At 42.7% G+C, this 22,839-nt stretch overlaps 1 protein-coding gene across 8 annotated transcripts in view; it reads right to left on the bottom strand.

The window, feature by feature from the left end:
* Window positions 1-22,172, bottom strand: part of TNIK (TRAF2 and NCK interacting kinase) — a 415,617-nt gene extending 393,445 nt beyond the window's left edge. For all 8 annotated transcript variants that reach the window (XM_011948978.1, XM_011948979.1, XM_011948982.1 and 5 more), the window contains exon 1: window positions 21,591-22,172. In XM_011948978.1, the coding sequence (XP_011804368.1) occupies window positions 21,591-21,647 (57 nt within the window). In that variant the 5' untranslated portion in view covers window positions 21,648-22,172. The remainder of the gene's footprint in view (window positions 1-21,590) is intronic.
* Window positions 22,173-22,839: the final 667 nt, after the last annotated feature.

Genomic DNA, 22,839 nt, shown 5'->3' with positions numbered 1-22,839 from the left:
AGCATTTTACTCTGGTGGCTTCCTGTTCTGTCTTCTATTTTCTCCATTAGAATCTTAAAATATCTACCTATGTGCAAAACTGAAAGCATAACTTAAGATTTTGATTTCAGCAATTGTCTGGCAGATTAAGGTTTGAGAATAGTCTATTCTATCATGGCCCTAGCTCACCTTGCTATCTTCTGTGATCGTCACAGAGTCAGCTGTCTCCAATTCTTAAAAAACTGAAACCTTTGAGCCTGATTCCACACATCCTCCAAACACACTTGTAGGATAATTTCCCAGAAAGAATGACAGTTTGAATGTAAACAAGCCAAGCACAGTCACTCACACCTGTAATCCCAGCACTTTGGGACACTGAGGCGGGCAGATCACCTGAGGTCAGGAGTTTGAGACCAGCCTGGCCAACACAGTCAAACCTAATCTCTACTAAAAATACAAAAATTAGTTGGGCATGGTGGCGAGTGCCTGTAATCCCAGCTACTCAGGAGGCTGAGGCAGGAGAATCGCTTGAACCCAGGAGGCGGAGGTTGCAGTGAGCCGAGATCACGCCAGTGCACTACAGCCTGGGCCACAGAGAAAGACTCCATCTCAAAAAAAAAAAAAAAAGAAAAGAAAAGAAAAAGAAAAAGAAAAAAAAATTGGACCAAACTAGGGTTCAAAAACAGGCTCCATCATTTTCAATAAATCACTTAACCTAAGCCTCACTTTCCACATCTATGAAATTAGAATAGTATATATCACAAGATATGGCTGCATTAACAAGACCAGACTTTTATTTAAAAAATTAACCCAGTGCTTGACACATGGCCAGTGGTCACAAAGTATATTAGCTATTAATATTGGTATTAAATTTTATTCTTGCTCCTCTCCCACTGCTTCAATCGACTAGCCTAAATGTGTGTGTGTGTGTGTGTGTGTGTGTGTGTGTGTATTACTATTATTATTATATAAATCATGCTCCAGATCAGTGTCAGGTATGTTGGTGTGACCTGAGACTCAGTATCCTAGCCCCATTTAAGTGTAGATCTTGGAACTGCAAAGCTTAGGACCAAATCCTGGACCACAAATTCCTCACTGAAAGTCCTGCCCTAATCAAGGCCAGCATGTGCCACTGGCATGTGCCACCCACCCACCTGGCCCTCACTACACACCTGGTACACGCAGCCCTCAGAAGCTCAGCATGTGCTCAGTCTCCACTGGTTTCATGAACATTCTACTCTTGTCTCCCAGCTGCTCCAAGGGAAGGGCCATACTCTCCCCATTACTCAATCTCACTGTGGCACATGGTAGAAGCCTGCACAGTTTTCCTGTACATAATATGACAGTGTCCATGATTTTTCTCTCCCTCTCTTTTTATGGTATCCAAGACCATGCTAGGCTGGGCGAATGACCACAGTGATTATTGGAGCTGAGCCTCCACCCAGTTCTGCAGACTCTTAAGCCCTCTTCCTTTCTCCACATTTCCTAGAGGGTATTCTCAAGGCAGTGGTGGCTACTGCAGTTTCCAGCAACTCATTCCTCCTTGATTACTGCCCCTTTCCTTCCCTCACTGTCATAGTAATGGTGAGTAACAGTAATAGTAAACATAGGAATATTTTTCTACTCTATTCTAATTTTTTTCAAAATCTGATTGCAACCCATTAAACTCACTCCACAACTCATTACAATTTGAAAAACACCTGGTATCTGTGATTCCAGGAAGATAAGATGCTAAAAGGAGCTCTGATCATTTGAGAAAAGGAATTCCTCAACTTTGTGGGAACAAAAGAGCCGAGCTCTAGGGGTGACAGTGGAGGAAATAAAGTGTATGGAAGGGGAGTGGGGTGGTAGTTACTGATACTGTAGAAAAGTAAGGAATGGTTAGATCATAGAAGGTCTTGCTAAGTGAAGGGGTTTAGCCTATGCTGTAAGTCTTGGGCAGGCATTCATTTCATTAATAAATGGATACGAGGATACACAAAACATAGCTTGCCTTTGTGGACATTATATTCTCTTCTGCAGGAAGAGGATGTGGAGGGAGACAACCAAATAATTTGTTAACAAATGACACATTATGATACGGGCTTGGGAAGAGTTTCAGGCAGCAGGAACAGTATGCATAACAGCACAGAGGTGAGAAAAGCATGGAACATTAAGAAAACAGAAAGAGTTAGTAAGGAAAGGTTTTAGACAGGAATAGCTCTCCCAGTGCTGGCTCCACAGTCCTTTCTCTACAGGAGGAATAAGTTATTTGAGCTCCCTTATCTTGAGGGGAATTATTATCATTATGTTTGTAAAACATGACAAGTCCTTCAGAATAAAGAATGACACGAAAATACATAGAAAGCAGAAGATAGGATCAGAGAACCCATCTATCTCTCCAGGTGTTGAAGAAATGGCCTTCCTAGAAATATCACAGAGACCTGACTAGGAAATTTGCCTTCATGGTGTGTGGAGCTGGTCAACTATGAAGCAGTGTCTCAGGCATATTATACTTTAACACCTTTATTGAGGTACTTACATACCATAAAATTCACTCGGGTTACCACCATCCAATACTGAAAGATTTTTATCACCCAAAAAGATCCCTCAGGCCCATTTGCAGTCACTCCCTGTTTTCCTCTCCACCCTAGCCAACTAGTAATCTACTTTCTGTCTCTGTAGATTTGCGTTTTCTGGACATTTCATATATATGGAATCATACAATATGCAATCTTTGTGTCTGGCTTCTTTCACTTAGCATAACATTTTGAGGTTCATGCATGCTGCAGCCTGATTCAGTACTTCGTTCATTTTTATTGCCTAATAGTATTCTATTGTATGGAAACTTCACACTTTGTTTAGCTATCCATCAGTTGATAGGTATTTGGGTGGCTTCCATTTCTGGGCCATTATGAATAATGCTCCTTATGAACATTCCTGTTCAAGTTTCTGTGTGGACGTATGTTTGCATTTCTCTTGGGTACATATGCAGAAGCGGAATTGCTAGGTCGTGTAGTAAGTTTAACTTTTCAGAAATAGCCAAACTGTTTCCCAAAGTGGCTGAGTTATTTCATAGACCCACCGGCAATGTATGAGAGTTCCAGTTTCTGCACATTCTTAGGTATATTTTCAAATTCAGATTTACCTATATGGTGGATGAAGCATCCCCTGGATAAAGGTTTGACTTATAGTCTGCGAAGTGCAGAGTTTACATGATCTCATAACTTATTTACATTCCAAGTTTCACTTAAATGGATTTAGAAAATTATGAGAGCTGTCCGTTTGAAATCATGGTTGAAATAATTCAGTATAAAAATGTGATACTAAACAACCAAGTAAATCTAATGATCATAGAAATTTTAACAAAATATTTGTCAAAGGGGAGTTATTAAGGAACCATGCAACTCAAATAAAAATGTTCCTTGCAAACTAAACAAAGTCTTCACAGGGACAAAATCCTGACTGTGAATCCTGCAAACCAGCAGCAACTTATAGAAGGCAGCAGCCACGTGGAGGAAACAGGAAAGAAGGTCAGGGGATTATTTTTTAAAAATCTGATGCAACTTGCATTGTATCAAGTGATGAGATACAAGATACCTTGCTTCCAGAAAAGAAAAGAAACAGACCTGGCCTCAAAGGGACAGAGAACTTAACGTCCAGGCTGCTTTGAATATCCCCAGATACCCTTTGCAAACATACACACTAATTAAAGGGGTTGGGGGACTGAACTGGCAAGAGCTTTGGTTCAGAGACCACAGAGGAACACCCAGCCTTCAAATGCCTTCAACAGACTCTTTCAATCTAGAAAGCAAACCCTGTATCTGGGGCTCAGACCTCTGTATCTCTCTAAGATTTTATTTTAAGTATCAGACATATTTCACTGAATGTCTATGATTGCCTGTCTTCACAGAGAGGCTTCCTCCTGAGGAGGGACTCTTTTTGTTTCTAGCCATGAGGACCTACAATAATTATCCACTGGCCCTTTTTCTGGTGCAGTCAGTTCCATGGAGGTTTAGGTACCCAGCTGGTCAGGTTCCAGCAGATTTCCATGCTAATTTTCAGTCACTCAAAGAAAACAAAGGAATAACCAAGATTGGGTTACCATGATTTTAAAGAAATACTGCTCCTCTTCCCCTTCCCCCTCCCCAAAAATGTGTAAACTTCTCTATTTCACACTTTTACATCTGTTCTTCTCCCAAAATAAAAGCTGTTTATATTCAAGAAATGATGGCTACAATACCAGCACAAGTTACATCTCTAAAATACTCCCAGAGAGAATATACATATTGTTCAGACCACAGAGTGTCTGTGCAACGATCCTTCCCTGAATAGCATCTGGGTATTGGCTCTAGAAAGCACTACAGTGCTTTATTTGTTTATTTGTTTGCATGGAAAGAAAACTGAGTACTCTCTAACTGGTGCTAGAGCTACCAATTTAAAGAAGACAGAAGAAGCAGAGGCCTCTTAGGAAGAGCAAACGCTTAGCTTTGACTCTATCAACCATTCCAGAGTAAGACACCAGCAACAGAACCACTGGGTTCCACTGCTACTCAGAATCTTCGTGCTCTGAAAGTCTTGGAGTCGACTGAAAAATCGCAGTGCTCCCAAACTCAAAGGACCCTTTCAGCCACGCAAACTGCAACATATATTATCTCACATGTTAGAGGAATCAGATGAATAGGATGTGAAAAAGCCATTTCAAATTTGTAGCTTTCTTAGACAGAGTCTATGATTTCACCACCACCAGAAAGAAAACTGCTGCAAACTTAGTTCCAGACAGAAGTTTTCAAATGATGTCATTCATTGTCCCATCTAGAACAATCTAGACTTAAAGGCTTGAACAGGGCCCAGCACACTGGTCCTACCTGTAATCCCAGCACTTCTGAGGGCTGAGCCCAAGAGTTTGAGACCACGCTGGGCAACACAGGGAGACCCCTATCTCTACAAAAAAAAAAAAATTCAAAAATTAGCTGGATGCAGTAGCACACACCTGTAATCCCAGCTCAAGAGGCTGAAGTGGGAGGATCACTTGTACCCAGAAGTTTGAGGCTATAGTGAGCCATGATTGAGCCACTGCACTCCTGCCTGGGCAACAGAGCAAGACCCTGTCTCAAAAAATAAAACAAAAATAAAATGCTTGAACAATTCCCTGATACTTTTAATAATATTAACACCTCTTCTGAGAAAACTGGATCTATCCCTCGAAGTGTCAATACAGGGAAATACCTAATAATCTTTAACCTGATATTTTTTATATCTAGTCTGATGATGATTATCTAACTATCTGTTTTTCCTTTAAAATAGTTTTTCTATGAGGGGAGGTCTTCAAATTTACATTTTTAAAAGCATTTTCCCCAGCAATGAGTATGAAATTTTCATGCATGCTCATCTCAGTTGTATATAAAGTTGCTTTAACAACCATACTTGCCATCAACTTTTCCTCCAAATAAACAGACATGCAATATAAGCAATGTGCTTATCTAAGAACTGTGGATTAAATAGCAACATGGGACATTTTTGTGGCTACATAAGAGATGCTTACAAGTTGTTACAAAGAAAGTCTGTGGGATTTCCCAGTAAGGAAATCTTTAACCTGCTGTCTAGATTCCAAATATACATTCCATTTCCCAGGTCTCAAAAAATAAGTAACTCAAAGATTTTAGGCTTCTAACAGAAGTAAGGCTGAAAGAATTTGTGAATATGGATTCTTTCTTTCAGTTTCCAAGCAAGTGTCAGCACCTCCTGGGACTTCAAACTCAATCCCTACAGGCCTATAGGGAAAAACAGGAAACCAACATCAGAAGGATGCATCTTGTTGATCAAGGGAGTGGGGCTTTTCTGCACCTTGAATAAACTTGCTAAAAACAAAAAAGAAAAAGAAAAAGAAAGAAAAGAAATGTCGATGCAAAGAACAATGCAAAGTCCAGAATTAACAACTGAAAGTTGGACTTTTCAATTTCAAAGTATCTTTGATTCTTACAAACAATTCAAATGCAAATATTATTTTTAAAAAATTTAACTTCCATACTCCTAAGAATGTGTACTGTCCATAATTTCTTTGAGGTCATATACCTTATAAAAAAGTTGCACTTCCCATAAATAAATTACTATTTCCTATTCTGCAACATTTTCAGGCATATCCAAATTTCCATGAATATACTTTGCTTTTCTTTTTTATTTTATTTCATTTTATTGAGATGTGGTCTTGCTATGTTGCCCAAGCTGATCTCACACTCCTGGGCTCAAGGGAAGCTTCCACTTTGGCCTCCCAAAGTGCTGGGATTACAGGCATGAGCTACCGCGCCAGCCAAGAAAACTATCTTTTAAACATTTAAGCCAGTGGTTCCCAGACTCCCACGTGCTTCTGAATTACTAGGAGGGCTTCTTAATGCAAAAGTTGCTGGTCCCCATCCTCAGAGTTTCCAATTCAATAGTTGAGAGAGCCCAGGCATGGTGGCTCACGCCTGTATTTCTAGCACTTAGAGAGGCTGAGGCAGGCAGATCCCTTGAGCTCAGGAATCCAAGATCATGTCGGAAAGCCCGTCTCTATAACAAATACAAAAATTAGCCAGGTGTGGTGACACATGCCTATAGTACCTGCTACCCCTGGAGGCTGAGATGAGAGAATCACCTGAGAACCGGAGGTCAAAGCTGCAGTGAGCTGAGATCGCACCACTGCACTCCAGCCTGGATGACAGAGTGAGACCCTGTCTCAAAAATAAAAAAGAAAAAAACAAAAAATGTTGAGAGAGGCAGGGCCTAAGAGAGCATCCTGAAGCTGCTGGTCCAAGGATCCCACTTTGAGAACCGCTGACTTAAGGAGTTAAACTGTCAACTAGCTTTTAGAAAATCACAACATACAGGATAACATTTACTGAGAATCTACCAACTGCAGAACTCTCTACTACCTACTGAGTAAGCCGCATAGGTCCTTGCTCCAAACACTTTCTAAATTGGCAACACAGGGTATACGTGCAAGGGGACAACACACAGACACATATCCAAAACAGCAAGAAGTAGTTAATATAGTCAAACTAAAGATGTTTCATTTCTCCAATGCATTTATTTATGATGCATCCTACTGTGCAGTTAAATCTGTTACTCTCAGATAGAAATTACTAAACCACAATGCATAGCCACTCTTCCTTGCACTATGCCACTTCATTTCACTTACTAATGGCAGTTTCATCTGAAGCCAGGGCATGAAATGTAGAGAGGGACCTCATTTTAAAGCTTATTTACGTTATTCGTGTTGTAGCAACTGTAAGGATCAGTGTGACGATCAACACTCAGATTTTAGTGATAAGTTATCAAGCAGAGTCATCGAGTGCAGATATGATCTAATTCTGCCATCGGGCTGAACTGAAATGCACAAAAACAGTCCAACAGAATCCAAACTCTAACTTTCCCATCACTGTATAGGTTTTTAAAGCATATCTAGCACCAACTTTCAAAGGTATACTTTTCTCATGACCCTGTCCTGAGTTTAAGTGCATTTATATCCAGATTATAATCAGAGAGGGTATTTAATTAGATAATGTTTGCAAGTACTTTGAAGAAATAAAGTGCTCTATAAATGCTAAATGTTATTATTATTGTTTAAATAAATACAGTTTGCAATTACTGCTTACAACCTATTCCACCTACCACGCTGCTATCATTTGATTATAGGCAGCTTTAAAAAAATACCTAGAGGTAGAAATGATGAAACCATATTCATGTGAAGCCCTGGATTTTTACCCTAGACATAAATAATTTATAGGCCTTTTAAATGGAGGGTTAGGTTATAAACTCTAGTAAATCAAGGAAATTGCCCTCTGCAAGACCAGCCACCATAAAGTTGTGTCAATTTAAATAGTTTCTTTCTTATAAACCAGGTTGAAAGTAGATTATAGTCCAGAATACACAGCATTTTACTCTGGTGGCTTCCTGTTCTGTCTTCTATTTTCTCCATTAGAATCTTAAAATATCTACCTATGTGCAAAACTGAAAGCATAACTTAAGATTTTGATTTCAGCAATTGTCTGGCAGATTAAGGTTTGAGAATAGTCTATTCTATCATGGCCCTAGCTCACCTTGCTATCTTCTGTGATCGTCACAGAGTCAGCTGTCTCCAATTCTTAAAAAACTGAAACCTTTGAGCCTGATTCCACACATCCTCCAAACACACTTGTAGGATAATTTCCCAGAAAGAATGACAGTTTGAATGTAAACAAGCCAAGCACAGTCACTCACACCTGTAATCCCAGCACTTTGGGACACTGAGGCGGGCAGATCACCTGAGGTCAGGAGTTTGAGACCAGCCTGGCCAACACAGTCAAACCTAATCTCTACTAAAAATACAAAAATTAGTTGGGCATGGTGGCGAGTGCCTGTAATCCCAGCTACTCAGGAGGCTAAGGCGGGAGAATCGCCTGAACCCAGGAGGCAGAGGTTGCAGTGAGCAGAGATCCCTCCACTGCACTTCAGCCTGAGTAACAGAGCTAGACTCCATCTCAAATAAATAAATAAATAAACAAACATCCCCTAGATACACTCCACAAGAATGTCACTGTTAATCCCCAAATAGCTACCATATTAGGTTTTTAAGGTTTTAGGCAAGAAAAAAAAAAAAAAACACGTTCTAATCTGACATTGGTCATCTTACAAAACAAAGTTACAAGAAAGAAATACCTTGGAAATACCTCTTACGACACCACTATGCTCATGAAAGACAACTTGTGCCCTAAACCAAAGGCTTCCGGGAAGTCTGTGAGCCTCAGGGTGATAATACACCAGACGATTCTGATGTCATGACAAGGTCCATAAATCAAACGATGGCTGTGTGAGTCACTATTGGCAGTGGCTTTGGGCCAGTCAGTCATAAGCTCAATCACTTAGTAGCTCTACGATATTTGGTAAACTAATTGATTTTTCGGAGTCTTATGTGTTCATTTATAAATGCTACACACCTACACCACAAGAAATTGGAAACCAATCTGGCAATATCAAGAGCCTTAGAGATCATTCACACACTTTCATTCTAAATTCAATTTCTAAGGAGTTATCCTAAGGCAACAGAGATGCACACAAAGACATATATAAGCATGTTTACTGAAGCACTATTTATGAGTTAGAAAGTTAGAAATAACCTCAAGCCTCATCAACAGGAACTGGTTAAATATATTATGATCCATCTCCACAATAAGATGTTAAGCAGTCTAAAAAGATGATTAGAAAGTTAAGCACTGACTGAATATTTTATTACATGTTAAATTTTTTAGGCATGATAATAGTATTGTGGCTATGTATTTTTTAAGTACATAAACTACTGAAATATTTATAAATGAAATAATATGCTGCTTTAAAATAATATGGGGGAGAAGGTGGGTAGGAGTATAGATGAAACAGGATTCATTATGGGGGATAATTGTTCAGTAGAGAGATTATTAACCCTTTTATCTACTTTTTAATGAGAGTTTTATTGAGCTTTAATTCACATTCTGTAAGACTTACTCTTTTGAAGTGTACAAGTGACTTTTAGTATATTTCACAGAGTTGTACAAACGTCCCCACTATCTAATTTGGGACATTAGCAGTCACTCCCTGCCAGTAAGCATTAGTCTACCTTCTATCTCTATGGATTTGCTTATTCCAGACATTTTATATAAATGGAATCATACAACCACGTGTCCTTTCATGTTTGGCTTTTTTCACATAGCATAATGTTCATGTTGCAGTGTGTATCAGCACTTCCTTTTATTGTAGAATATTCCATTGTAAGGATATACTATACTACGTTTTGTTTATCCATTCATTGGTTGATGGACACGTGGGTTCTTTCCTCTTTGAGGTTACTATAAATATTCATGTACACATTTTTTTTTTTTTGCATGAACACATCTTTAGTTCTCTTGGGCATATACTTAGGTGTGGAATTCCTGGGTCACAGGGTAACTCTATATTTAGCATTTTGAGAAACTGTCAAACTGTTTTCCAAAAAGGCTGTGCCATTTTATATTCCTATCAGTAATATATGGGCATTCCAATATTCTGTCTACTTATTATTATTATTATTATACTATAAGTTCTGGGATACACGTGCAGAACGTGCACGTTTGTTACACACGTATACAGGTGCCATGGTGGTTTGCTGCACCCATCAACCCATCATCTACATTAGGTATTTCTCCTAATGCTATCCCTCCCCTAGTCCTCCATTTCCTGACAAGCCCCAGTGTGTGTTATCCCCCTCCCTCTGTACACGTGTTCTCATTGTTCAACTCCCACTTACAAGTGAGAACGTGCGGTGTTTGGTTTTCTGTTCCTGTGTTAGTTTGCTGAGAATGATGGCTTCCAGCTTCATCCATATCCCTGCAAAGGACATGAACTCATCCTTTTTTATGGCTGCATAGTATTCTATAGTGTATATGTGCCATATTTTCTTTATCCAGTCTATCATTGATGGGCATTTGGGTTGATTCCAAATGACTGCTATTGTGAATAGTGCTAAAATTAACATACATGTGCATGTGTCTTTATAGTAGAATGAATTATAATCCTTTGGGTATATACCCAGTAATGGGATTGTTGGGTCAAATGGTATTTTTGGTTCTAGATCTTTGAGGAATTGCCACACTGTCTTCCACAATGGTTGAACTAATTTACACTCCCACCAAGCAGTGTAAAAGCGTTCTTATTTCTCCACATCCTCCCCAGCATCTGTTGTTTCCTGTATTCTGTCTACCTTTTAAGTTTAAATTCCCCATGAAAAAAGTGTTAAAAGTTATGCCATAGAAAAAGATTAATAGCATGAGAAAAGGCTAATTATTAGGTTTACAAAATAGGTTACATATAGTATGTACAATATTATCTCCACTTTAAAAAAAAATCTATTTAGCCATGCATAGGAAAAAACTACTAAGCCATACACCAAAGTGCATATGTGGTTATCATTAGGAATCATAAATTTAAATAATTTGAGAATTATTTTTAGTTTTTCTCCATTTTCCAGATTTTCTGCAATGACCATTCAGAAACCACTGCAATGACCATTACTTTTATAATGAGAACCAGAAAAGCCTTTTAAAAATTAAACAAATTTTTTGGGAGGCCAAGGTGGGTGGATCACCTGAGGTCAGGAGTTTGAGACCAGCCTGGTCACCATGGTGAAACCCAGTCTCTACTATAAGTATAAAAATTATCCGGGCATAGCGGTGGGCACCTGTAATCCCAGCTGCTTGGGAGGCTGAGGCAAGAGAATTGCTTGAACCCAGGAGACAAAGGTTGCAGTGAGCTGACACAGTGCCACTGCACTCCAGCCTGGGTGATGGAGTGAGACTCCATCTCAACAAAATGAAATAAAAGAAATAAACAAATTTTTAACAACTCAGCAGTCTCAGTCTTTGCTTTCTTTCACAGTCTCCATTTTTTGGGCCCTGGAGCCCCAGGAGTCTTCGTAGCTTCTCACTCAGGTTAAGATACAGCACGTATTTCCAGCTTCTACAGGTGGCCTCTTTGCACATAGAACTGTAACTTTTATTTTCAACATCTGAAACACTGCTAATTATCTATATTGATTAACTTAGCTGAGTTCTCCTTTACCATCTAATTAGATTTGGTTTCTTCACAGTGGAGCACAGGACATCTTCAGTGTGTTCTGTACATATAAGCAACTTGGTAACCATCTTTGTATCCATACTTTGTTAGACTGGTTTTTGTGTTGTGGGAATGACCAATTCCCTAAGAGGTCCAGGATGCTGGCAATCCAGTTGAGGGACACGGCATAACGGGACCCAGCACTGCATTCGAGTTTCATCCTTAGATAAGACAAGTAATTCTCTGAGCCCCAATTTCTACCTACAAAAGAGGTAAGTTGGATCACCAAGCCCTAGAGTGACAGATAGGTAAGTAGATATATAGACAAAGATATGCAAACACAATCCCCCTTTACTTTTCATTTTACCCTTATCATGGTTTTAGGGCTTTATCCTATTTGTGTCTTTTATCAGAAGGTGCCACAACTTATTTTTTGGAGATCTGAGGTGTAATTAAGATCCCTTTTAAATGAATTAATTAATTTCTTTTTTTTTTTTTTTTTTTTGAGACGGAGTCTCGCTCTGTCTCCCAGGCTGGAGTGCAGTGGCCGGATCTCAGCTCACTGCAAGCTCCGCCTCCCGGGTTCACGCCATTCTCCTGCCTCAGCCTGCGGAGTAGCTGGGACTACAGGCGCCCGCCACCTCGCCCGGCTAGCTTTTTGCATTTCTAGTAGAGACGGGGTTTCACCGTGTTAGCCAGGATGGTCTTGATCTCCTGACCTCGTGATCCGCCCTTCTCGGCCTCCCAAAGTGCTGGGATTACAGGCTTGAGCCACCGCGCCCGGCGAATTAATTAATTTCATTAATAAAATTGGTATTTATTCAATCAATATTTATCATATGCCAGACACCGTTCAAAGCACCAGGAATGTGGTGCTAAACATGCAGGCAAGATCCCTATTGTCACAAAACTTATCAGGCTCCAGTTGGGACAGCCAGATTTTTTTAATAATTCAGATAGTCACAACTGCCTTAAAGACAATAAAGCACTGAATTGGACAGTTTCAGGGTGGGAGGGAGTGTTACTTTAGAGATATATTGCAAAGAAAACCTCTCTGCATAGTAAGGAACCTCTAAGAGGACCCTCAGGGACTTCTGCCTTCTGGTGTTAGTTAATATTCTTGTGTAGTCCCCTTCGAAATGAATAGGGCTGACTTGGGTAGCCAAGTCAGCAGAGGTATTGCAGCAGGGGTATTGCAGAAATGATGGTGTGTGATTTCCAAGGCTAGATCATAAAAGACATAGTGGCTTCTGCTCTGCTATCTTGATTACTCTGTCTGGTAAAAGTGGGCACCATGTTATGAGGATGCTCAAGCAACCAATGGAGCCACCTACGTGGGGAGGAACTAAGGCCTCCTGCCAACATCCAGCACCACATAAGTAAATCATCTTGGAAAGAGATCCTCTAGCTCCAGTCAAGCCTTCAGAAGATAGTTCACCTTGCCAAAATCTTCGTGCAACTTCAGGAGATACCTCATGCTAAAACCACCCAGGGAAGCCACTCCTGAATCCCTGGCCCACAGAAACTGTGAGAGATAATAAATGATTATTGTTGTTTAAGCCACTAAGCTTGAGGGTAGCCTGTTATGCAGATACTTAAGTAATAATACAGACCGCATCTGACCTTAGACCTAAATAATAAGATGGAGCCCTCCATGTGAAATTTCTGACATGGAGAACTACAAGAATGAGTTTGGCATGTTCACAAAACAGAAAAAATCAGTGTGGCTAGAGTGTAGTGAAAGACAAGTGCAGACTCTCTCCTCCATCCAGCCATGGGTGTAGAAACCATGCCAGTGTTGTCTTCAGCTCAGCCCCAGCAACTAGTAGCACCCAATAATCAGGTACTGAATGAGCTTATACACGAACAAATGAATGAATGAATGCTGGATACCATGTACATTTCTTCCCCTACAGTTAATCACATTTCACAGAATCACAGAACACTGGATCTGAGTTTACCCTGCACCCAAATTTGTACTTTCTAATACACTAATCAAACAAATGTTTGTAATATATGCAATGTATTGTTAAAGTCTACAAATTTCCTACTTAATCTATACTGCCAAGGTTCTAATTTCACTAACTAGAGAGACAGCACTTGAAAATCTAGGGTTATTTCAGAGTCTAAACCTGGGTATCCAGCAGCAACACTGTAAGGAAGTACCCAGCAGAAGTCACAGTTGGGCCTTCATCCTATCACTCGGTCTTCAAAAACTAGAACAACACTTTAAATTATAAATCAGAATCTCAAGGTTGGAAAAAAATAGCTCATTTAAAAATTAGAAGGGGGTATTACTTTCAGTGGCAACTCCCAGCTCATTGAGGTCCATAGTTTGCAATCTCTTGGTATCCCCAACAGGTAGAATAAGAATCCATGGTTACTTAAATGCCCTCAGTCCTGCCTCTGGTTCCAGGAATATGCATCCCAGTAATTTTAGTCGATACCACTCATCTTACATGTGACGAAACTGAAGCTTCGAGGGTAAGGTGTCAGAGCCAGCTTTATGACGCTGGGCTCTAACTCCCAGCTGTGTGCCTCATTAAACCTCACCATCTCTCAAACTCTCTCTACCCACTCACTGCCAGCTGTCAAGACAAAAACTCAACATTGTCTTCCAGTGGGCCACCCTAGAAGCACACCCTTTCCCACCCATATATTACTGTTTAATCAAAATAGTAGTCATAAACATTATCAGATTGTTAAAATAATTGAAACACACTCCAAACACACACACACACATACATACACACACGCCTTGCAATTCTAACCTGCGGTATTTTAAATCTCTCAAAACTTAGAGTAAGAAGGCAATGGAGAGAACATTTTCTTTGGCAGAAAAATTCTAGAAATAGGAATACCTACCCAGGACCAGACATAGTATTTCTCATAATTGGTGCCCCTGGAATTGTACTCAATGTAATTAGCATCCACTGGAATTGTACTCTACATAAAAGGTGTCCCCAGGAGTCATGCAACATAGACTATAAGATAATTCATGATCCCTGAAATTGTGATATGGTCAGCACAATTTCAGTACAGGCCCCACCTTTCTGAGGTTTCTATACTCTTTCTACATAGCACCACCTCCAGCCCTTCTAAAAGGGTTGCACATTATATATTTTGTTAATTCAAAATTTATTTGTTGAACGAACGCCTGCTGTGTAAAGAAAACTGCTGAGGATCCCTAAGAAAATCAAACGTTGCCTTCAAGAAGGAATTGTCTAGTAGTGAATATAATCCAAGACAGAAAGTTCTGAGTGTTATGAAAGAGGTGTGAGGTCAGTTCTGAGACAGTCTATGAGTGGGAAGGACAACCTCTGAGAGAAATCAGAGACTTTTGTGGAAAAGGTGGTCTGTGAATGTTTCGTGTTGGGGCAGTAGGTACAGAAACGAGACTAAGACAGAGCGCCCCCTACAGAGCATCCAGCGGGGAATGAAGTTGTTCCCTACCGCAATGGCGGAGTGGTGGTCAAAACTGCAGAGCTCTGTGGGAGGCCGCTCTGAACTGCTGCTGGTCTTAACACGCTAAAGAGTTTAGTTTTTAGTCTGTCGCCTAAGGAGTCAAAGAAGGCCCTGAATAAAAATAACCAGATTGACACTGTGCGTTAGGAAGACTCACGTGGCTACAGTGTACGAGAGACCAGCCAGAAGAAGGCTGGTAGTAGAGACACAGGAGGAGGGGGGTCCTGTCGCGGGTGTTGCCCAGGGGACGGTACCTATCGCACTTGCAGGGAACAGTGGAGACAAGGGGACCCATATGATAAACATTAAGGAAAGAATTTTAAGTTGGGGTGGAATAAATAAAATGGGTTTTGAGAAGTTGAGGGCACCCCCGTGAGACAACCAGGACATGAAAAAGAAGTGGATAGAATCATGTTTCGCTAAAGGGAAATAAGCTTCCAACCAGACTGGAAGGAATCACAAGCGGAATTCATCCAACATTTTCTACTTAAGTCCTCCCTCTCTCTCCACTAGAGACCTTATATTTATATGTGCAGAATAACATTTCATTCAAAAAAATATCATTAAGATTTTCTTAGAATTCTCAGCACACTGCTAACAAACCAGTTTAGGCCCTGTTCTCAGAGAGCTACTTCCCCCACAGAAATGTAAGAATCAATTTGACATTAAAGCATCTTTCACACTCAAGTTACTCCAAATTCTATCAGGAAGGGAATCAGAGACTGGTTGTCCTCGGCTGGGCATAGAGGCCATGATTCAATCACAGGAGCGCCCGGCTGGGTGGACTTTAGAACCACTATCACTGAGAGAAGGAATGGCGTCGAAACAAGAAGGGCACGGACGATTAATTCCAGGGCAGAGACACAGAAAGAAGAAAGGCCCAACGGGCAAGACTCGAAATTATAAGATATCAAAGAGTTTTACAGATAAGGGGGAAAAAAGTGGTATTTCCTGAAAGAAATGTACTGGGTACTCTATCATCAACAAAATATTCCATGACCTCCTAAGTAGATAATTATGCAAACAGCAAACCATGACTTACACTGGCTTCTGTACTAAAGATTACTCCAGTTAATAATGAATAATGAAAATGACTATGCATATTTATCTGATGTTCTGATAGCTACCAGCACACCCTACTTTTTATAAGGCAAGGCCATTGTAAAGAAAACACCTGTTTAGTATCTCTGATAAACATAAAGAATATTAATGAAAAGATTGCCATGCTGTTATCATTTTGAGATACTGTTATTAATTCACGCAACTTTACTAAAATCTCATTTTAGACCAAATTTAATTAAGTGCTCTGGAGTAATGAATTAATAATATTTCGAGATTTATTTGAGCCCCATGAGAACCTCTCACCAGAAAGTTTTAAATACTGGGCCATTAGTGTATCATCTTAGGTGTCCACTCTACCTCCCAAGGGAAAAAATAAAACTTCGAGAAGGCACAGGCATAATCAATGTGTTTGCATTTGAATAATCAATAACATATAAAGAGGAGACAAAGGTTTTTTAAAAAAAGTTTTTTTAAAAAAGAAGGTGTTTAAAAAAGAAGGTTTTAATGAACAATGCTGATAATTGATACTGGTTTCGAAATACATTAATCTCCAAAAAGCTTCGGGACTGTGCTTACCTCATATTTAATGAATGCTAATACTTGGGGGGCAAAGCTCAATTCAGGCCATCAGAGAAACATATAAGGTCATATTGGCACACAAAAGGAAAAAGGCAGCTAAGGTCTGTTGAGGTGCTATTAAAAACAGTCAGAACCTTCTGATATCTTTTTCTCAGGATTATTTTCCTTCTTTTCTTAGTCTTCTTTTTTTTTTTTTTAACAAGGTGTCACTCTGTCACTGAGGCTAGAGTGCTGTGACACAATCACAGTCTCCACTTCTCAAGCTCAAACTATCTTCCCACCTCAGTCTCCCAATTAGCTGGGACCACAGGCACACCCCACCACACTGGCTTTTTTTTTTTTTTTTTTTTTTTTTCAGAGATGGAGTCTCCCTACATTGCCCACAATGATCTGAAACTCCTAGTTTCAAGCAATCCTCCCACTTTGGCCTCCCAAAGTGCTGGGATTACAGGTGTGAGCCACTGTGCCCAGCCAGTGGGCACAGAAAAAATCTAATTTTTCTATTAGATAAAATCATTGCAATCGAATGTTGATGGGCTCAATTTTCCCACTAAATTCTACTTAACCATGGGATAGCATATTTGTATAGTGCTGTATGGTTTTTAAAGCATTGCCTTAAACACAATGTGTGAGAAAGGCAAACAGTTGTGATCATTCTTATTAACTATGGTTAAATGACCTACCCAAAGTCACAGTGAGGTGGAGATAGAACTGGGGAGACAGGGTTCATTCCACTCCATTCATTCATGCATGCATTCATGTACTCATTCATCCAACTAATGGAGGCTATGGCTCCAAAGATGAACAAGACCTAGCCTCTGTCCTCAAGAAATCCACGGTTTAGTAAAGAAGCAGAAAGGAAATCACACACCAAGTAAAACATGAGCATGAAAAGTGTAGCAAAGGGATATAAGCAAGGCTTTCAGATGAGGTCAATTCTTAAATCTAGGTTTCAATGGAGAAAGGAATGGCTAGGGAGTGAGGGGTAAGGGGAAAGACAAGCATAGGTCATCTAATTTTGTTCAAATACAAAAGTGTATGTGAGTCCTGGCAGAAGCTGAGAGTATGAGGTCAGCAGCAGCCAACTCCTGGCCTTGAATGCCTTACCCTGTGGGCCAAGTCAAGGACAGCCAAGGTGCTTAGGTCCAGAAATATGCTAATCTCCAGAAAGCTTTCTGGGCTGAGCTCACCTCATATGTAATAAAGCACACTGGTGGCAAGTTTCATCTCTTTTAATATTGAGATGTCCTGAAGCAAGAATGACTCAAGCCCCACGTTTGAATGAGTAAATTGTTTGCTGTAGCCTATGTATGTATATGCACATTTTCATACACCCACATGGATACAGTTTATATCCATAATACTACACATAATATATGTATCCACATAGATAATACAAAACATATACAGAACTTTATAAACATCACATGCGGAGATATCTGAATAATGTGTATGTCTATACTGACCCCTCAGGACATGCTCTGATGGACACAGGTTACTCAGAGAGGTTACCTGTGCAGGACAACCATGTATCCTAGGTGATTTCAGACAGTCCTTTGCCCGCAGAGTAGGCATTGAACCAGGGCTGGACAAGATGAATTCCAAAGGTGGCCTAAAGCTCCATGGTTTCACGTATCACAAACTTACTTGCATGAAGTAGTTTCACCATTCTCAATAAATAAAATTCCCTGACCCTGGTGAAATTATTCCTTTCTGCTATTCTTTTGTACTCAGGCAGAAAATGTATTATTGATTTCTGATTCAGCCACAGAAAGTGTGACTTAGAGAAAAGAGCACTGAATGAGGAGTCAGGAAATCTAGATTATTTGCTCAAACCACGCTCCTGGCTGTCCCCTCCCCTTGTTACTGTGTGACCTTGAACAACTTACTTCACGCCTCTGGGCTTCCGTTTCCCAAGTGTTCAATGCAAGGAGTGGCTGAGTGTTCTACAATTCTCTTTCCAGCTCTAAATCTGTAAAACAATTCCAGCCCATCCCTCAAGATTTAGTTTATCTCGGTGAGCTCTAAAAATCGGGGCTAAAACTGGATTCAAATTATCTATTTTCTAATCAAAGAAGATCCTGCTTCACTCACTTTTAAAAACCATGCAAATCTTGCATAATTTAAATGATCAGTGCTGTCATTGGTTGCTCTGATTTAAATTATGCACTGTTGCTATTTGGGGAAAATTTAGACTGGGTCCAGTCTGGGATCACTGGCTGAGAACAATAAGCCCCCAAAGTGAGAAGGATAAAGGCCTCTCCAGACAGGATCTGCTTTTAATGCATTGAGCCCAGGGTTTACAAAAAGAGCATTGACTGTGTACATTAAAGAGCCACCGAAACAGCAAGGGACTGGTAAGTCTGCAGCAAATTCTCCCAGAAGCCACTGACCTTGGCTGCATTTCAGGGGTCAGGCATTCCCCAGGAGGGGCTCAGCAGGCAGGCTTTACCAAGGGCTTAGGAATAAATGAGACATCTCATCTAGATGAGGCCATCTCTCCAAATGTGGGAAGGTGGAGATGATCTGTCCTCTGATTTGTGGAGATTACCTATGTGGCCTTTGGACCCACTCCAGCAGGCACACCTCACCCACAAGACTGGTCAAAGACCCTGGCCCCACATCTGCAACTGTCTCCACATCTGCCTCTGCATCCAAGTCTTCCAGCCAGCAGTTCCTGGTCCCCAAGCTAGCTGTTGCCCTCTCTGGTTCCACACCTCCCAGCAGGCAGAAAAACAGAAGCAGACCCCTAAGCTGATAGCCCAGGCCACAAAGAGCAATTTCAGTTCATTGTGCAAAGATATGTTTTCAAAATACAGATCACAAGAATGCACATCCCAAGTGTGATCCGCAGTCGTCCGCCTGGTGGCCCTCACCGGTTGCTCCCCTGCCTGCAGGCTCTGTGCTTGGTATCTCAGAAAACCTTCCCGAGGAAAAAGCCCACAAGGGACAAGTCCGGGCCCAACTTAAAAATCACATCAGACTGCTTTCCAGTAGAGGAGCAAGGTGGAGATTCCAGCCCGGGGAAATCACCGCAAACCCTGCACATTGCTCAGAACCTTTCCCCCCTTGCCACTGCCCCCCGCCTCCGCCACCCCGACCCCCGACGGACTCGCAGCACCCCACCCCCAGTCTGGGCCATCCGTCCACCTGATTAACCCGCCGGCAGCAACTCCCAGCGCAGAAAGTAGGGCAAATGAACATACACAGTCGGTAAAGCAGGAAGCCACAGACCTGGCCAATGCACCCACTCTGTTACCAACCCCACCCCGCTGCGCAGGGGGCAGCCGGTTCTTGATGTGGCATTTCCACTCCAGGGAAATAGACAGCTTCCTGTAATAATGCATGAAGGAGCTTCGGCTGCCCAACTATCAGAACAGCCCATTTCAAATGGCATCTCTGTTTCTTCTCAACTCCTTACCTGCCTTGCTGAAGCCTCACCTCTTGGCCCAACAGATTAACACGAAGAGAGAAAGCGTTATTAAAAGAGATGTGGAGGAAAAGGTTTAATGAAGGAGACCAAAGAGAAAGCACCACTTTGATCACAAAGGTAGCACTTTAATATAACAGTACAGAAAGAGGTAATGTCAGAAGTACTAAGAATCCAGGTAAATGGCCCCAAGATTCAGCATCAATCTAACAATGTATTCCTCAGGAGGGCGTGTGAACTTCCATGCTTCATCCATCCTGGTGTCTCCCTGTAGAGAGCCACCATCAATTCCTTCTCATCCACCCTCCATACATCAAGTACATGCACTCGCTATTTTTTAAATTTTATTTTTGGTTCGGGAGAGGAAGAAGCAGTCCTTAAATTGGTGTCCAATCCTTCTCTGACACCCGCTGCTGCCACCATCCCCACCCCTCACCCCTTCCCTGCAGGCAGCATCTAATTAAAATGACAAGAAAGCTCTGCCCCCTTCCCCGAAGGAGTGTGTTGGGATCGGGAGTTGGGGGTGGGGAAGCGTCAAGGCAGCACTGGGATTCCTGGTATTCTGATCTCAAAACAACAGCAAAATGGATTCTATATCAGTGATGTCTTAGTCAATACAATGAAACGGCGTCTGAGGTCATTCACGTGAAGGTAAACGCAAACCAGTGGGGCTGGGGGGAGGGAGGTGCTCTACAAAGGACTGGCCACAGACACGGGGAAAACACACACACACACACACACACACACACACTCGCACACACTCCAGGGAGTTCCGGTCTGATTGAGGAAAAGCAGAAAACACATCCCTTTCACCTGCTTAAGTTCAGCCATAAAACTGAAACGTTACAGCCACAAAGTCAGAAAGCACAGGCAGGGCTGAGTTAAAGCCATAAATAAAGGTGAGTGGCAGACTGGCATTTAAGGGAGCGCTGAGAGGGCGCCCGGGTGCGGGAGGCAGAAAAGGGGGAGGGGGAGGCAGTTGCCATCTACAAGACCAGCATAGCAATAACTGCCCCCTTGGAGCGGCAGGTTCGGCTTCGCGGGGACAGTCAGCCTCACAATGTCATCTTGCAGGTAGCTGGAAAACGTGAGGAGTCAGTGCCTTTATTCACGCTGGCATTCTTTTTGCAGAAGGGACAGTCGGGTCTCGCTCCTTGGCACCAGACAACTGCCCGGGGCGTGTACACACGTACACACACACACACACACACACACACACACCTTTCATTTTACTGCTCTTACACCGGTATAAGATGAAACTGGCATAAGCTCCACGAGCCCTCGGGAGAGCCTCGGCCACGGCTAAAGGAAGACACGTACCGCACAGCCCCTGCCGTAGGGGCTCAGCCAGGAGCACCTCAGCAACCCCGAATCAAAACGGGAATCCAGGTTCCCTCCCCGACGCATTCTCCCGCTGCTGTCCCCCAGCCCCAGCCCCAGCCCCCAGTCCACGCATCGAGCCCATTCACCCTGACCCAAACCACTGGAAAGAAACCAGAAAACACGTCCTGCTCACCCTCAGAGCCGAGAGATCTATTTCATCCAGGCTTCGAGCCGGGGAGTCGCTCGCCATGTCTACTTCTTCGCTGGAGAAATGGACCAAAACTACCCCCAAGCTTTTCCCTTGGAAATTCCACCTTGGTCTATTTCACTCGCGTCCTCATGCGGGTATCGCGCCAGAGGCCCCGGGCCCAGCCTCCCCCGCCCACCCCAGCCCCACAGCGCCAGATCCCGATCCTTCGCGCGTTGGTCCGCCGGGTCCGGGAGCCCAACCTGCGCGGATCTCCAAGCCCCGAGCAGCGGTGCGTGTGGGCTGAGCGCCCCGATCGGCTAAGGGCGCTGGGGCTGCGTGGGTGTATTTAAATGGGACATGCTTCTTTGCTTGTGCGTGGATGGCGGCTGCATTGGCTGTTATAATGAGACACATCAACTCCTCCACTCAGCGGGGGGAGGGTGGGGGTGGAGAACCACACAGAACTGTCTATCACCGCTTCCTGGGAGGAGTGAAGGGGGTGGGGGGAGGCGGAGGAGGCGTGGTCTTAGACTGGGGAGAGGCCGCGCTTCCTGACCCGGTCCCTCCCCATCAGCGTGGAGGGGGGAGGGGCGCGCACCCTTTCCGCCCAGGCTTTTGCCGGCTCCTGGGGCCAAATCCGAAGGGCCGTTCCTGAACCTTGACTTGCTTATCATAGGGACTCAAGCTGTATTTTTGTGTGGCCAATTCGTGCACTGCAGCAAAATGGCCCTTCAGTCGCATCTTGGGGTTTCTCCTCGGTTCAAATCCTCTCGCGCTGAGAAAAAGCCGGAGGAAAAAAAAGCGACACCCTCCCTCCCCTGTTAATTATTTGTGGGGCCGGAGTAACGCGGGCTGGTGCAACCGGTGCATATAAGGACTTGTGTGCAAGGAAGGGGATCCGCCTCCAGGCGCGGAAAGAGTGGGGGAGAAGCGCACACGCACAGTGCACTCAGCTGGGCGCTTCGGCAGTTTGCAGCTGCGGCGGGGTCGGGTCCAACCGCGGTCCCCGGAATGCCGGAGGGCGGGTACCGGGTGCTGGTCACTCGCCGATTCGGGGCCGGGAAGGTTTGCCAGAAGCGGGAAAGATGGGAGATCTGAGCGCTCTCTTGGCATCGCCACACCCAGTACCTGCTCGTGCCGCAATTCCCCACGGAAACAACCGAGTTGAACCGAGAAGCTTGTTCTTTGGGTGCAGTAGCTAGAAGGCTTCAGGTAACTCCAAAGCCAACAGTGGGTGAGGCAACACACGCCG

Source organism: Colobus angolensis, unplaced genomic scaffold (assembly GCF_000951035.1).
Source record: "Colobus angolensis palliatus isolate OR3802 unplaced genomic scaffold, Cang.pa_1.0 Scaffold289, whole genome shotgun sequence".
NCBI lineage: Eukaryota > Metazoa > Chordata > Mammalia > Primates > Cercopithecidae > Colobus > Colobus angolensis.
This window is presented reverse-complemented; position numbering and strand designations above follow the sequence as displayed.